Raw genomic sequence first — 15,874 nt, 5'->3', positions numbered from 1 at the left:
TGTTATCAGTAGAAATCCTGTTGATCAGTAAATGTGTATCTTTTATGTATCCTGTCTCCATGTAGGTTGACAATAATGTGACCCGTCACTTGGATAGCACTCTTAAAAGAGATGACTGGGACATGTTGATCCTCCACTACCTCGGCTTGGACCACATCGGTCACATCAGTGGACCCCACAGTTCTCTCATCCAGCCCAAACTGCTGGAGATGGATGACATCCTGAAGAAGATTCACAATGCTCTCATTTCAAAGGTAATTTCTTGTCTTAATCTTTTTGCAGTGGGAAATTAGTTGCAGTTTGATTTTGGTGTCATTTTTTCTTTATGAAAAAGAAGCACTAATGAATATTTTTTATTGAACAATACAGCAAATGTCTTCATGTAATGTGAAATAGGTGATAGAGATACATCTTTGACACACACCAAAACAGAGCTAAAAGGAATATGAATATTTGACTATTCAGATATTCTTTTATATATTCTCAAAACTGTAGAATAACACAATCCTTGAAAGAAAGAATTCAACTTTGATTAAACTTGAAGATGAGTTGCAGCCCAGTGCTTCCATTTAAGCTCAGTTTGAGAGGGCATATAAACTGAAATTCACTGCAATGTTCTGAGCAAAGGAAGTCCGCTAGCTGCTAATTTATACAGTGTAAACACTGAGACACTGTAGTGCTGTGGCGTCCATCTCAGCCAAGAATGTCCTCGTCCAGAGAACAGCCAAAACTTCAATGTTAATTAGTACTGAATTAGTGTTTGGGATAGGTCTAGTGTTGCGAAACACAACTGCAAGGGAAAGTTGCTCCAAGTCTGGTCAACATGTGAAGAGGCAACTTTTTGCCAACACGTTTGCCATTTCAATAGAGCTGAAGCTATGAGTCGGTCAACAGGAAAAAACAGTTTCTATTTTGATAATTTTCTGACATTTAATATAACATTAATCCGGTAAACTATTCATCCATTAGTGAAGAAAACAATGATATAGATGGTTAGATCAGTGGCGTTTCCATTACAGTCGAATACCCGGTATAAGGTGGGTCTCCCTTGCAGAAACGCCCCTAATTTGAATGTGTGCCGCCCCTAGCAGCCAGTTGACTTTTGTTTGTTCTCACTTGAAGTACGCTATATATCATCCTCTGCACCGGTGCCAGCCTGACCGTCTCTAACACACTTTTTGAAAACTACTCATTTTAAGGTGTTTTCTTTCATGTTACTTGGTGCATGAGTTGATGTGAATGGAATGAGCCAACTTAAATGTCAAAATGATGACAAACTCTTTGTTTGCTCGAACATGGTTTTTCTTAAACTTGAATGGTTGGATTTTGAAGTGCTCATAAAACTGTCTGAATGTCAGTCAGATTATTCAAACTGCAAATACATTTTATTTCTCACTTGGAGAAAGAAGAGCAGAGCGCTGCTCCGGTGTATCGACCATTGAAACCCATTCAGAGTGATACGTCGCTTCTGGAGTCTCTCTGGGGTCCTATTTTTGTATTTTTGTAATTGAGACACGCCGAGTGGGAGCTGCCACATTTTACATTTTACAATGTAAACGCACCTATGGAACAAAATTAAAGTCTGAAATATTAATTTGGGCTGCCGCTTAATTTAATTGTTGTCAATATCTGTTTCTCTCTATTCAAATCCATTCAACTCAACATTGAACATCAATTTTTTAATAGTAATTTGATTATTTTTAAGGTTTTTAAATAATAATAATAGTCATATATATATATAGCAAATAAATTAAATATGCAAATATGATGATATTGTTAATATATTAATGTGATGCTATCAGGGGATTTTTAGCACGATCAGTGTTTGGATGGTCATTTAATTACACAGATAATTTGTACATATATTATATTATCTGTTGCCCCAACCAGTGATTTAATAAACTGTTAAGCTTTTCTGTTATCTTTATTTTGTCTTTTATCAGCGTGCAAGTCTCGTGGCTTTGTTTTCTCCTTGCGCTCTGACAGCTGCGCATACATATTGTCTCTGTGCCGTGTATGTGTGTTGTTAATGGACATTGTTTTGTTGTCATTCAGCTGTGCAGCTTGTATTTAGATTGTCAAGTCATGTCGACACGAGCCTACAATCTTCCTCTTCTCTCTCATCCTTTTGCATCTCTGATATGGCAGGGAGAGAACAGAGGCCAAATGCAGGCATGCCTGCAAACTTTTCCTCTTTGCAAAAGATACATTGAGGGATAGGTCTGGAACCATTTCACCACATCCCCAAAGTTGTTAATTGTATCTTGTTAAATCCTGTCTCTGCAGGCTCATGGCGACATCTGTGTCTTTTGGGCAATGGCAGCCTCATGCATGCTCCCAGTGAGCTCTTTGAATAAAATGTGTTTGAAAGTCTTGCTTGAGTCACATTAGTGAAAGCTGTGGCTGTTCTTTTCTACAGCAACACTTTGACCTAAATATAGACACAGCCCAGTGGGGACCCGCAGCATACCTTAGAAGCTTAGAACAAAAATAACTGTTTTCTCTGATTAACACATGCTTTTAACATGTCGACTTTGACTGGCGTTTGACTGTGAAGCTAAGCTGGCTGTGTTTTGCTGCAGCATCCTTCAGTAGTCAAAGAAATGATGGTTCCTGCTGCAGCTCAGTGAAGGAGAAAAAGCATGGTAGTATTCAAATGACAGCCCCTTAAAGTTTCTGTTGTAATGTGATGCGAGTAGACTATTCTAGCGAGTTCATATTCAGGGCAGAGACATGCTCTACCTGCAGAGTGGACAGGTGCAGAACTCTCCCTTACAACATGATTGAAAAGCAGGACCTCCTGGTCATAAATACCTCCATCAGACCTTTGTGTTAATGGAGATCGCTTGGCCTCAATCTTCTCTTCTGGATATTTTAGATTTTAAGGTTGGGCTGCTGCTTTTGCTGTTTGAAGTGCAAAACTTCCTAAACCTGAACTGCAGAACAGCATGTAATCTGAGCTCTGGATTTCATAAGAGAGAGAAATGAAATGTGTAGACTATTGTATCTCCCTTTTTCTTTTTTCCTTCTTCCTTATAAGACTTTAATTTTTTCTTCTTTTACCTGGTTCCTGTTTTTGTCTTACATACCCCCACATTCTACTGTATCAGATGAGCTGTTAGAAGTACACTTTCATAGAGTTACAGTATATATAGTCTCAGGCAAGGTGTATTCTTGTAGGCAAAACTGTAAGTTAGCTTTGCCCTGGTTCCCTTGACAAAAAGTCAGTGGGATTTTCCAACTGGATTTTTAATTATTGCAGAAAATGAACTGTGACGAACAAAGGTTTATGACACAAGTTTTGTTTAGCAAGCTTCAGTAATCTCCACAAATGAACACTTTTATGTTTTTGAAGTGTAAATTCAATCACTGGAAGTATAAAGCTAACATTAGGCTAAAAACAAACTGCACCATGTTCACATGACTATGTCACCACCTCGAGCTTCCAACTGATCTTGAATCTAAACTTTAAGTAGGAACTTTTTCTATTAGTCATTACTTTTAGCTAACTATTAATGCTTACACTTTACTATTTCATCCATGTTCCATGCCTCTTATAACTGAAAGGTACATACAGGTTTTGGAGCAACATATGCTGCATATCCCTGCTTATTTCAGCAAGACAATGCCAAACCACATTCTGTATGTGTCACAACAGGGTGATGTTGTAGTAAAAGAGTGTGGGTACTGGAGTGGCCTGCCTGCAGTCCAGACCTCTCTCATTGAAAATTTGTGGTGCATTATGAAGCACAAAATACTGATATTGTTGAGCAACTGAACCGTACATCAAGCAATGGGAAATGGGAAAAAATACCACCTACAGCGCTCAACAATCAGTTTCCTCAGTTCCCACACTTATTGTTAAAAGGAAAAGTGATGTAACACAGTGGTAAATATGCCCCTGTAAATATCTTGTCTTTGTAGTGTATTTAATTGAATATAGGTTGAAAAGGATTTGCAAATCATTGTTTTCTGTTTTTATTTATGTTTTACACTACATCCCAACTTCATGTGAATTGGGGTTGTAATTACTCTCAGCAAACTATTTTAACTTCTCTCTTGCTAACACTCTATTGTAACTTATTTGGCTGTTTTTTTACTCTCTTACAGAAATATGTGGATATAATTTTTATGCCTCCGCAGCAGCTTCAGTCGTGGCTGGAGAATACAATATGAATACAATATCTAAGGACCCCCCTCTTTTCTTCAAATGTGGCACAAATGTCTAGTTGTATTTGAGGATGAGCTCATTAGATTTTGGATGTCAAAGGTCAAGGTCACTGTGACCTCGCACAACATATTGTTTTCCATACCTAAGAATGCTTGGGCTAATTATAACAACATTTCACACAAATGTTTAATTGGTCAAAATCAAGAAGTGATGGCATTTTATATCCAAAAGGTCAAAGGTCAACTTCACTGTGACATCATAATGTTTCTGTTCATTATTCAACGCCATACATTATCTCAAAAACAGATGGGGAGTAATTTGGTCGAATACGGAATAAGTGACACTAATCTTCAAACATTGAATATATCTTCTGTGCTGCTGGGTTGAAAGTGTGTGTGAAGCATCAACGTTTCACCAAAAAAAAACCACTTAATACCATTATGAAATTCCTTCAAAGCCTTTGCATATATTATGTTAGTCTGGACAGACATGGGTGGAAACTGCAACTTGATAAAACAACAACTATTTAGTTTAGTTCAGTTAATTAGTTGATCTTTCCACATAGCACATGGCAACTGCAAATGTACCCTCTGGGGTAAAGAATCCCCTTGGCTGAGAATCACGGAATTACCAGATGGAGTGTCATGATTTCAAAGTAAAAAGGAAAACTTACTAAAAAAGTTACATATGAAGTGGGAAGAAAGTATCCCAAAAGTGGTGCGCCTGGTGTTTCCATCCCTGAGAACAGGAAAAGAAAACTCAGACATATATCCTAAACAGAGAAGCGGCTCGCTCAGTGTGAGACTCGGTTTTGTTTAGTACTGGTCTTGAGGTCTTTTTTTGGTCCCTTATGTTCAATTCCATTTATGACAATCATCCAAGTGGTAAAATCAAGGACAGAAGGAAGCTTTTTGCTCCTTCTTTGCTGAGTGAGTAACATACAGTATATGATGCGTCAGCTGGTTTGTCTCATGCTTGGAGCTGCAGTATTGGTTCAATGTATTCATCCTTTTTTCATGTCACATTCACACAGTATCCAAAAAGTATGATCGATTTACCATATCTACTGCTAAATAAAAAATGATGCTGACATTTGCCTTTTCTATTCGTCTGTTTGGATAAAGCCATCATCAATGAAAGCCCAACGTACAAACAAAAAAACAGAACCAATCTCAGCCTTCGACAATCATTGCTTTTTAGGATAGGATAGGATACAATTTTCAGGCTTCAATAATAAATAGATGATGTATGGTCCTTATGTGTGCTACAACACTAGAACAGACGAGTCTTTCAAAAACATTATGTCTGGTAAGATTTGGCTTTTGTTTTGTTAACAACATCTGTAGTCGTGTTTTTTGATCAGCCCCCACTGCTGTGACTCATAAGGCATCCTTATCGAAGTAATGAGTTGAAAGGGAATCACCGGGGGAGGAACCAAGCTTGATCAAAGTCGCTCTTCCTTAACAAACGATTCATCCTGTTTGTTTGCTGCGGTTTCTTTCAGTCTGGAGATAAAGTGAATGTGTTTGTCATGACTTCCTTTTGTTAAGTAATAATTGAATAGCTTCCTTGTCTGATGCTGTACAGTGACTCTAACATAATGGAAAAAAAGACAGGGTAAATGAATCTATTACCCTAGCTGTAATTTGATGACATTGCTCTCTTTTCCAAACTTCATTCGGTGCAAAGTTCTCAGAGCTTTGAGGTTTAGCTCTCCCACAGCACAAACTTTACAGTGGGAATCCATTAACCTTGGCGTTTGCTTCTCTTAGGAGGCAGAGGGATCCTTGCCCTACCTGCTGGTGCTGTGTGGAGACCACGGCATGTCGGACACCGGCAGCCACGGAGGCTCCTCTGAACCAGAAGTCAATACGCCCTTAGTGCTCATTAGCCCGGCCTTCAGAAGAAAAGGTAACTGTTTAATGTTGCTTAATGAAGGCGGGGGCTACAGATTTGTCTTTAAATAAAAGAGATTCTGGCTGGTGGGGGCCAATACAGTGAAACCCTGCCAATATGTAGACCCATGAATAAAGGTCCCATATTATGCTCATTTTCATGTTCATACTTGTATTTTGGGTTTCTACAAGAACATGTTTACAGGCTTTAATGATCAGAAAACACTTTATTTGTCTGAATGTACCTGTTTAGAGAATCTCTGGAAAATCCTTGACAACAAAGTAATGGCTAAGAAACCCACTACAGTTACAGAAATGTGGCAGAGACTGCAAGAAGAATGGACCAAGATCAAACCAGAGCAGAGTGAGAAACTAGTGATGCCTTGCAGGTTTTCGTTGCCACCGTAATCTACGGGGAAATTGTTGGGTCTCTGTAAATCATAAATAAGTGATAGAGTGTGGTCAATACCTAGTCTGTAGAGTGTCCAGAGATAACTTTTGTTATGATTTGGCACTATAAATAAAATTGAATTGACAGCTTATTTTAAGACACAGTTTCTGAATACTGGTATGTGCATTTCTCTGTCGATTGAATCTTTTGATACTTTCACAGAATTTATATAGCACCTCCACCTGCTCTGAAAATTGGGGGCCTTAAGACATGAAATGATTAAGGAGCGTCCAATTAAGATGGTGTCTCTGTCCACTGGTTCATCCTACTGGAGAGAATGTTTTGTTCATGACTGAAAATCATGAATAAGTCGAACTAAACTTGTTAACGAGATTCGGAAGGGAAACATTCTCATTTATGCTTACATAATGTGCCAATAATTTGAGCGTGATAAGCAGTGTTGTGTCACAAGAGTCCAAATCGAAACTCCTGAACATAACTTTCTTTTGGAGTGATGAATGTGGTTGTGCGTGAAGGTGTGATCGTGATAATTGCTTCTTTCTCAGCCAAGTCTATTTTTGAGATCTTTTCTTGCATAGATTGTTTATTTATAGATCATTCATGTTAATTAATCATCTACAGTTCACTTGAGTTGTCGCTACAGAATTGGTGGTTTTGCTAGCACTCTGTGCCTCCTGTGGTGCCAACAGCTTGATTCCTTTGCCTACCAATCCGCCTTAATGCTTTCAAATTCAGTGAGTAAATGCCAAATTCTGTGTTCTCTTCAATGAAATACATTAAGAGCCGGTTGAATTAATTATTTTAGTCAATAATGAGGTGGATTTCTCCAATTCATTGACATAAAAATTGAAACAGACTAAAAAAGTTTCTATGAGACGTAAGTAAAGTTTATATTGTAATATCTCTTTAAAGCTGTATTCACAAAGTGCTTTACAATAAAAAGAAAGGCAACAGACCTAGAATAGAAACATAATAAAGCTGCTGAAAAAGCTTGGCTCTGTTGTATGATCTGATCTTTGAAAGCAACCAAACAACCCACAATCTGTCATCAGATTCTGATTCAAATGTTGCTTTATCCTGATAGAGGAAAGTAGAAATACAGAAATCTCTAATGTGAAAGAACCTTATCTGTTCTTACTTTAGCAGGAAATAGTTTTTCACACAAAACACCATGGGTCATAACAATAGGCTAGTTGAGAGGATGTGTTTTTCTTCCAGTAAGAACAACAAAACACAGAAACTTCATCCATTATGAGCTTTCTATAGAGGAGAAATTCTAAAGGGGATATATTTTGCACATTTTCAGCTTCATACTTTTATTTTTGGTTTCTGCTATAACATTTTTACATGCTTTAATATACATAGAACACATTTTCTACTGAAAACATCCCCCAGTCTGCTGTGCTGATTGGCCAGTGTTTCTAGGTCTTCTGCATCTGCTCCCTCAGCGTCTCTACAATTGTCACTGCAGCTGGGGAATGACTGTTACAGCCCTTTCTACCTATATATAATACAGTTGTGACATCACAACTGTACAGAAGTCCTGTCGGCCCGTTTAAAGACACAGTTTCTGAATACAGGCTGTATGCGTTTCTCTGTGGATTGAGTGTTTTGATACTTCCACAGTATTTATTTAAAGTTGTACTCTATTAGAATTGGGATACCTTGTGTCTAGCACCCTCTTTGGCAGTAAGATGTATTTGCAGGTGAGCCTGTTCTTTCAGAGCCCTCCATCTTGTCACGTTCACATCCATTATGTGTTGATAATTTTTTATTTTTTGCTCTTTTGTAAACTTTATTGAAACACATTCATGTCTTTACTTCCAGCCCGTCCCCTGTATGTTACCCTCTTAAATCCTTACACACACTCACACACACACACACACACACACACACACACACATATGTACCTATTACACTTCTGCACTTACTACGAGCCTGACTCAGAAGTTGGAAGTTCCCAATTTCCGATTATGAGTGAACGCAGCATAACGTTAGTGACGATGTTGGCCAACAGACCAACCACTGTCAGCAGCATCACTAACATGGCGGCTCATACTCTGCAAAAAGGCAACTTTAACACCTTGATCTGCTTTAAAATTAAAAAAACATGGAAATCTCACTTTTTACAATATGGGACCTTTAAAAAGGAGAAAGGAAAATGTTTGTCTTGAATTGATTGTGCGTTGAGTCTTTTGTAACCTTTATGGTATAAGGAAGAGCCTTTCTATTAATATACCCTTAGATGTACATATGTTGACATGGGAATGTGTTCTATTTAATGCATTAGTTAGTGCAATCGGTGGCCTCATCAGTATAACTGGTTATTTTTTAAAACAGTGAGGATGTTGGGTCATTAGCAGGAAGCTCAACTGCCTGTTGTTTTCCATTACAACATGCTGCAGTAGATCAGAGTCCATTACAGACTGCTCTCTTACTGAAGATTGGCCCAACATTTAGTCAACAGTGCTGGGACAATCCTGAAAGGCACCGCCAATTTAATGAGTGTAGGTAGAGAAGAAGAAGCCATACAAACAGTCATTGTTTACCTTAGTATCTGTGTATCCTTGTCTTTTCTTGCTTTCTTAAGAAGCCACAATAGTCAAAACAAGAAAATTCAATAACGTAGAGTGGATAAGATGATATATCCAAGCTTCAAAACCCATGGTGCAACTACATCAGTATCTGATGCAAAAATGTTGAGATACATTACATATATTTTGAACACAATGCAAGCATACTGATGTGAGAGAGATATTGATAAACTAAGGCTGGGAAACCTTATTATGGTGCTAGCACTACAAAGTAATGTCAAAGCTGATGCAAATAGGTGGCTGTGTGTCATATTGAAGGTCCCATATTTTAAAAAGTGAGAATTATTATAAAGCAGGTCGAGGTGCTATATAAATACTGTGAAAATATCAAAATGCTCAATCCACAGAGAAATGCACCCAGCCTGTATTCAGAAACTGTGACTTTTAATGAGCTGTCAGGACTTCTGTACAGCTGTGATGTCACAACTTTACTATATTTAGGTAGAAAGTGTTGCTACAGTGTCGTTACAGTCTTTCACTGAGTGCAATGACACAGAGAGTGCAGATTACGATGAAGATCCAGAAACACTGACCAATCAGAGCAGACTGGGCTTTTTCTGGGGGGAGTCTTAAAGAGACAGGCGCTAAAACAGAGCATTTCAGACAGAAGGTGAATACAGGTATATTCAGACAGACAGGATGAGAAAACTAATGTGTTTTTGAACATTAAAGTATGTAAACAAAACAAAAATATAAGTATGAACCTGACAATGAGCATATGTCCCCTTTTAAGAATTCAAAAATGGCTATGATGATATTTTAGAGATACTGTAAGTAGGCGGCTACACATGTTGATGCATACGGCTTCATCATCAGCTTCAGTTTTCTCATCTTTGAATCAGCATTCTGTGTGTGTAACCTTTTACTGCGTTATGACACATTTGCTCTGCCAGAATGTGAGTGGCTCTGTTTTGTTTAAGCCAAATGGTAAAGAACAAGCAGAGTGGAAACCGTGCTGAAGTTTTTTAGTTGGTTGTAACCGCAAAAGCATGTAGCCAGTGGTCTGGCAGGCAGATTACTTCTTCTTGGCTTGTTTTCAGAGAACAAATAATAAAATAATAATGTATGATTTTTCACACAATATGGGATTACTCTTTTATAAAACATCTCAGCACTTTAAAAAGAACAGTCAGTGTAGTAACTGCAACTGCAACTAAAAGCACAATTTAAACACTTTTAATTATTCATCGCTAAGTAACGGATTTAAACAAATCTCATATTGGTAGATTTATGGCATTATACTAAATAACTTTGGCCTAATACATCAAAGTTCTCCCCAAAATCTGTCTCCTTTTAAAATAAAATGTATAATTCGCCGGCTTATTTCATTGTGTCCAATTACCGAATTAGATGACAGCTCTGGGGTTTGTCTCAGTATTTAGTCTGCTGCCGTATTGTTCATTTTTGGGCATATTTTACACCAGCACTTCATTTTGCATCCCGAAAACTTCACTCAGACACAGACAATTTGGGGAATGACTCCCACTCTCTTTCTGTAATCTGAAAGCTCTCTCGTGTGTCAACATAAAAACGTCTGTTCGTCTTTGATAGGGGGCAAACTTTGAAAAAATGATTTCATTCTTGCGTTTATTTTTACTTTCTGTTTGGGTCATTTTGCATGTTGCGAACACCCTCCCCGGGGCCATACCCACAGATGTTTATACAAGAGTAATTATGAGGCTTGTTTGTCGTGTTTTTGAGCTCAGATTCAGGATTTCCGATCAAATAGTGCCTTCAAACTATCATCATAAAACAAGATGTCACTTATGCACTTTGCCTTAATAAATAAAATTAGAGTCAACCGTGGAGAAAGCGAAGGCTGTAGATCCTCCACCACACTCGCCATTTTCCTGTGGCCGCAGTTTGACTGTCCTGAGGGGAAAGAGAAAGCAGCAGCTATGAGATGCTGTAGCTGCTGTAGCTGCTGTGATTAGAGTGATATGTCCCAGTGACTTCCAAGTAACACAAAGGCGTGGGATTTTTTCACTGTTAATGTTTGTGTCAGGTATATGAATATAGGAGAAGGACCTCCTTTTTCAATTTGATTTAATGAGTGTTGTGAAATTCTTTCAGACAGGCTCTGATTGTGTGATCAGAGGAATCTTCCACAGCAGACAGTATGAGCATTTTGTGTATGCATGCAGCTAATTTTTGCCTTTAAGAGATAAAGTAATAACATATGAGTTTTGTTCTTATTAAAAAGTATCAGTTTTTCTACCCTCTATCAATTAACACAATTGTGATTCAACATCTGGTTGGTTATTGTAAGCTTTTCCATTTCCTGTGTCTCACACTGCAGGTTTCTAAAGGTCCCATAAGATATAATAAGATAAGATTAACTTTATTGATCCCACATTGGGGAAATATACTTGTTGTATTCTTGTTCTTTTGTTATTATAAAACAGGTTGAGGTGCTATATAAATACTGTGAAAGTATTGAAAATATAGTATTTATACTTTCACTGTATTTTCGTCGTGCCACTGACCTGAAGTGTTGAGAAGAATCTAATAATATCGGAGGGAACTGACATTTAAGCCTTATATCTTCCAAAAAGTGCCTTACATCAGCAGCACGGGAGCAATTTGGATATCTACAAAATGAGCAGGGAGTTGTGGTAGATGGAATCCAGTTTGCAAAGTGTGCCGTTGAAAAGTGACTTCAAAGGGTGCAACACTTAAAATATGTTCAAATATCTTCAAGATAATCATCCACCCCTTTTTGCTCAAGTCAGGATAAATAAAACATTTTAAAAAAGTAACTAGCGGAGATATGTAGTAGTTACCTGGATGTAACTCCAGCTCTGAGTTGTGCAGGATCCTCTATTTACAGTATAAAGTAGGCTGACATGTTTTATGTGCAGAACCAGAAGAATGCTTGTGTATCGTTTCGTACCTTCCATAGTGTTGAATAATAAATTACCTAATTTATAATAGATTAATAATAGATTAATAATCATGAAAACCGTGATATTTCCTCTGACAATAATCGTGATATCAACACTCATATCATGACCACCCTAGTAAAAACTTTACTATATATAGGTAGAAAGTGCAGCTGCAGTGCCGTTACAGACATTTCCTGAATACAATGATACTGCAGAGAGTGCAGATGCATAAAACCTGGACTAACCAATCACAGCAGACTGGGCTTTTTCAGGAGGGTGTCTTAAAGAGAGTGAATGCAGGTTTATTCAGACAGAAAAATAATACGCAGGAACCTGAAAACGAGCTAATAGGGCACCTCTAACAGAGAAATCCACTTGTACCCAGAGGGAGCATTTTAAATTTCACCTATTTTTTGAACAAATAGAAACAGATGCTGATTATTATTACCTTCACGTTGAAAGGATCCCTTATTGTGCATGCTGACTGACAAGTGAAGAGTATAAAAACAGCGGGGGAAATGCACTTCTTTAATTTGTCATTATTCCACTATAGGTGCAGTAGATCCTCACTTTGTTGCTTTTGTGATTTTTGCCCTGTGGTGTCAGTGGGAATGGAGAAGCCTGGAGCGGTGGAGCAGGTTGACCTGACTCCAACCCTGGCCCTGGGACTCGGCCTGCCCATATCTCAAAACAGCGTGGGCCGCGTCATCCCGGGTGTCTTGGAGGAAACCTCACTCCGAGACCAGTTGCGCTTCCTGCATCTCAATGGTCACCAACTCAGCTGCCTGCTCAAGGATAGCATGCCCGACTATGAGAAAGGTGCGTTACAAATTCACTGTGTCAAAGCTCTGGACTCGTTAAAGCTGGGAAAGCCAGGACCTTGTCTGACAGGGGGTCTCATCAATATGCTGTGTGGTTCCCAGGCTGCTGATAGTATCAGTGGCTGCATTTTTCCATGCACACAGAAATGTGGCTATTGCCAATAGTAAGAATACGGTTCAATTTAGGAAATTGCTCATTCCAAATGGTTGATTTCAGTTTATTTGTTTCCTTACTCTATTGAAGATGGAAGAACCACACAGCGGTTCAGTTCCACTCCATCTCAGCCTTCTGCCAAGGGACTGAAGTTAATGTTTTAAAAACAGTAACACAAAAGGCCACATGCAGGATCATGCAAATTTTTTTTTCTTCACAACATGCCTAAAAATTCCACTGACTTTGCTTTATGTGTCACAGGGGGTCATTATTCAGAAAAATTAACTGTAACAGAGCAACATTAGTTCTGTGACCTGCTACTGTTGTGGAAATGGATTCTTCAATAAAGATCAACAAACAGGATCAGCTTTTTCTCCGTGGTTTATTTTGCCAAAGCATTTTCTTCTGCAGACAAAAATACGTTCATCCCCACATCCTCACAAGTTAGAGTCTAGCAGGGAATGACGATTTGCCAAATCTCGCACAGTCTTTTAGTTAGAGGGACAGGACGCGAATAGCCTTGGTTGGGTGACGTCTTTAGACCAAACAAAAACATGCCTTAGACATTACAATTCTGAACATTCTGAACCTCTCTCATCACAAGGTCTCTAACACAGGGTACAGATGCACACATATGCCATTATATCATCATGAGTTGGTTATTTGCATTATCCATTAAAAGGTGAGACAGAGGAGACACTGAAGTGTGTCTGACCTGACAAAACTATGATTATGAATTACAAATATCCAAAATTCCCACAACAGTCCCCCCTTTGAACATTTTATGTTCACTACAAAAGGAAATTTGTAATTCATCTATATTTTAATTGCTAGCAAGTTTTTAAATAGCATGCATCAAAACTGGAGAAAAAGCTTTTTATATTATTGATGAATAAAGGTAAATTTGGGTAAAAACAGTGATTGGAATGGAAAAAAAAAGGTAATTATCATGTAATAAATGATTGAGGGGGAAAGGAACAAACGATGAATAGCATAATACAGATAAACCCCTTTCTTTCTTTCACTACCACAGGCCAGAAATTGACCTGATGTCTTGAAACATTCACCCTGAAGGGGAAAAATGATAAAATATGATTAAAAAGAAGGTGCGGATACAGCATACATGTATTTGGCCAAACTTCTAACCACAGGGCCCCCACTCACCGTCACCGCTCAGCAACTTTCTAATTTCTACAGCCCCCTTGACAAAGTCTGTTGTCACTCTTCACCGGGTTGAGACGAAGGATATCTAAACAATCCCCCCCCTTTGTAGCGGTCTGGTCAAGCTGTAGAGGGTAAAGGAGCTAAGGTCGGACAGGCAAGCAGGCAGACCTGAGTGAGACAGTTTGCACACAATTACATGTCATGGTTTGCACAAAAGGGTGAGAATTTTATTGTTGTCATCACGCATGTGGTTGTAGTGTAATCACACTCTAACATTCACATTTTGTGTTTACATCAGTTTGACTCAATATCTGAATCCAAAAACGGTGGTACCCACAGATCTTCATCTGGGGTCATGGTGGTTCATGGGTACTACCACGTGGCGGAGCTCACTAAGGAAAACACGAGAGCTCTGCAGCAAGGCAGCACGCAAAAAATGACCAACAACATTACCACCACCACAATCAACACAGGGAGTAGTAATCTGACAGCGGTGGATTTTCCATCCCCCCAGCGTGAGCCAGGACCAAGGTCCCAGCCGTCATGGGCTTCTGAGTTTTGCTTTTCTCTCAACAGTTCATTCAAGTGGGCGACAACATGAGTCAAATTGTCACCTAATGCAAGCACATGGGTGCAGCATTTTGTCCCAATAATGTGGCACACACCCCCTTGAGAAGCAAGGCTGTGGGTGTGTGTGAGGTTCAGTCTGTCCAGGTAAGGGCCCACGTTCTTGCACTCAGGGTTGGTGTAGGCAGCGTTCCATGCGCTGTTGCACGTGGCGCTCACTGTCTAGTTGCAAAAGGACGTGCCTAGATTTTGGTCAAGTGATGTGACGGCACAAACCGTGTGTGAGTCAGGTGCATCACTGAATGATGCACCTGACTCAGTGTAGTTGTGACGTTTCTGAATCTGACTGTCGATCCCTTGTAGTTGACGGCACTGATGTTCAGAACCCCCAACCAGGGAGCGAGGCCGCAGGCAGTGCCATGCCCACACCGTGAGGATGTTGGGCACAGACATAACAACTGCCATTCATCATCAGCCTGGCGGTTAGAGCCACAGCTCGTTACCAGGCATTCTGCTCCGGTCAGGGGACCAGGGCGATGTCCATGATGTGTAGTTCCTGTCCGTTTCGATCTGCAAGGCTGGAGTAGGACTCGTTCAGCAGCAGTAGTAGGTAGTAGGTGTTGAGCCGGCAACAGGTCCAGGTGGCGTCTCAACCCCTCCTGGAGTGGCTGGCCTTGGAAGATCGATGCCATCTGGTTCCCTCGGATCTGTCTGTACAAGGGCGTCGTCTGATGGCTCCGTGACTCTTTTGCAGTGGCAGGTGTGGATCCAGGTGGTGCTCTCTGTGACCCTCACTGCTGTTTCTGTGACGCTCAGCACCTGGTAGGGCCCGTTCCACCTTCTTGATCGCCAAGATTTCCTTCTCAGATCTTGGACCGCTACCCATTCACCTGGATCCAGCTATTCACCTGCTTGTGAATATCAGAGAGAACAGAGGTTAGATGTATACACTATCGCAGTATCTCATCTTCACAACACCCTGTCTGAGGGAATTGCCTTCTCTCAGACCCAATACCAGTTCGCAAAGGCCGACCGAACAGGATTTCAAACGGGCTGAGATTATTTCTGGACCTGATTCTCCCCCTCATGTACATCAACACAATGGGGAGGGCCTTTGTCCAGGGCAGTTTTGTTTCCTTACAGCTTTAAGCTAGTTGGTTCTTTAGGGTCCCATTTTCTAGCTGCAATCCCGCCTCAGGTCAAAACCGAGG

The 15,874-nt window shown here is 39.7% G+C and overlaps 1 protein-coding gene across 1 annotated transcript in view; it reads left to right on the top strand.

Moving 5' to 3' along the window:
- Positions 1 to 15,874, top strand: part of pigg (phosphatidylinositol glycan anchor biosynthesis class G (EMM blood group)) — a 79,527-nt gene that overhangs the window by 10,814 nt on the left and 52,839 nt on the right. Inside the window, exons 4-6 of the mRNA XM_083914710.1 lie at positions 66 to 254; positions 5,944 to 6,082; positions 12,564 to 12,776. Coding sequence (XP_083770836.1) covers positions 66 to 254; positions 5,944 to 6,082; positions 12,564 to 12,776 — 541 coding nt within the window. The remainder of the gene's footprint in view (positions 1 to 65; positions 255 to 5,943; positions 6,083 to 12,563; positions 12,777 to 15,874) is intronic.

Source organism: Echiichthys vipera (assembly GCF_963691815.1).
Source record: "Echiichthys vipera genome assembly, chromosome: 6".
Lineage (NCBI taxonomy): Eukaryota > Metazoa > Chordata > Actinopteri > Perciformes > Trachinidae > Echiichthys > Echiichthys vipera.
The sequence above is the reverse complement of the archived record's forward strand: the minus strand, read 5'-3'. Positions and strand labels throughout refer to the sequence as shown.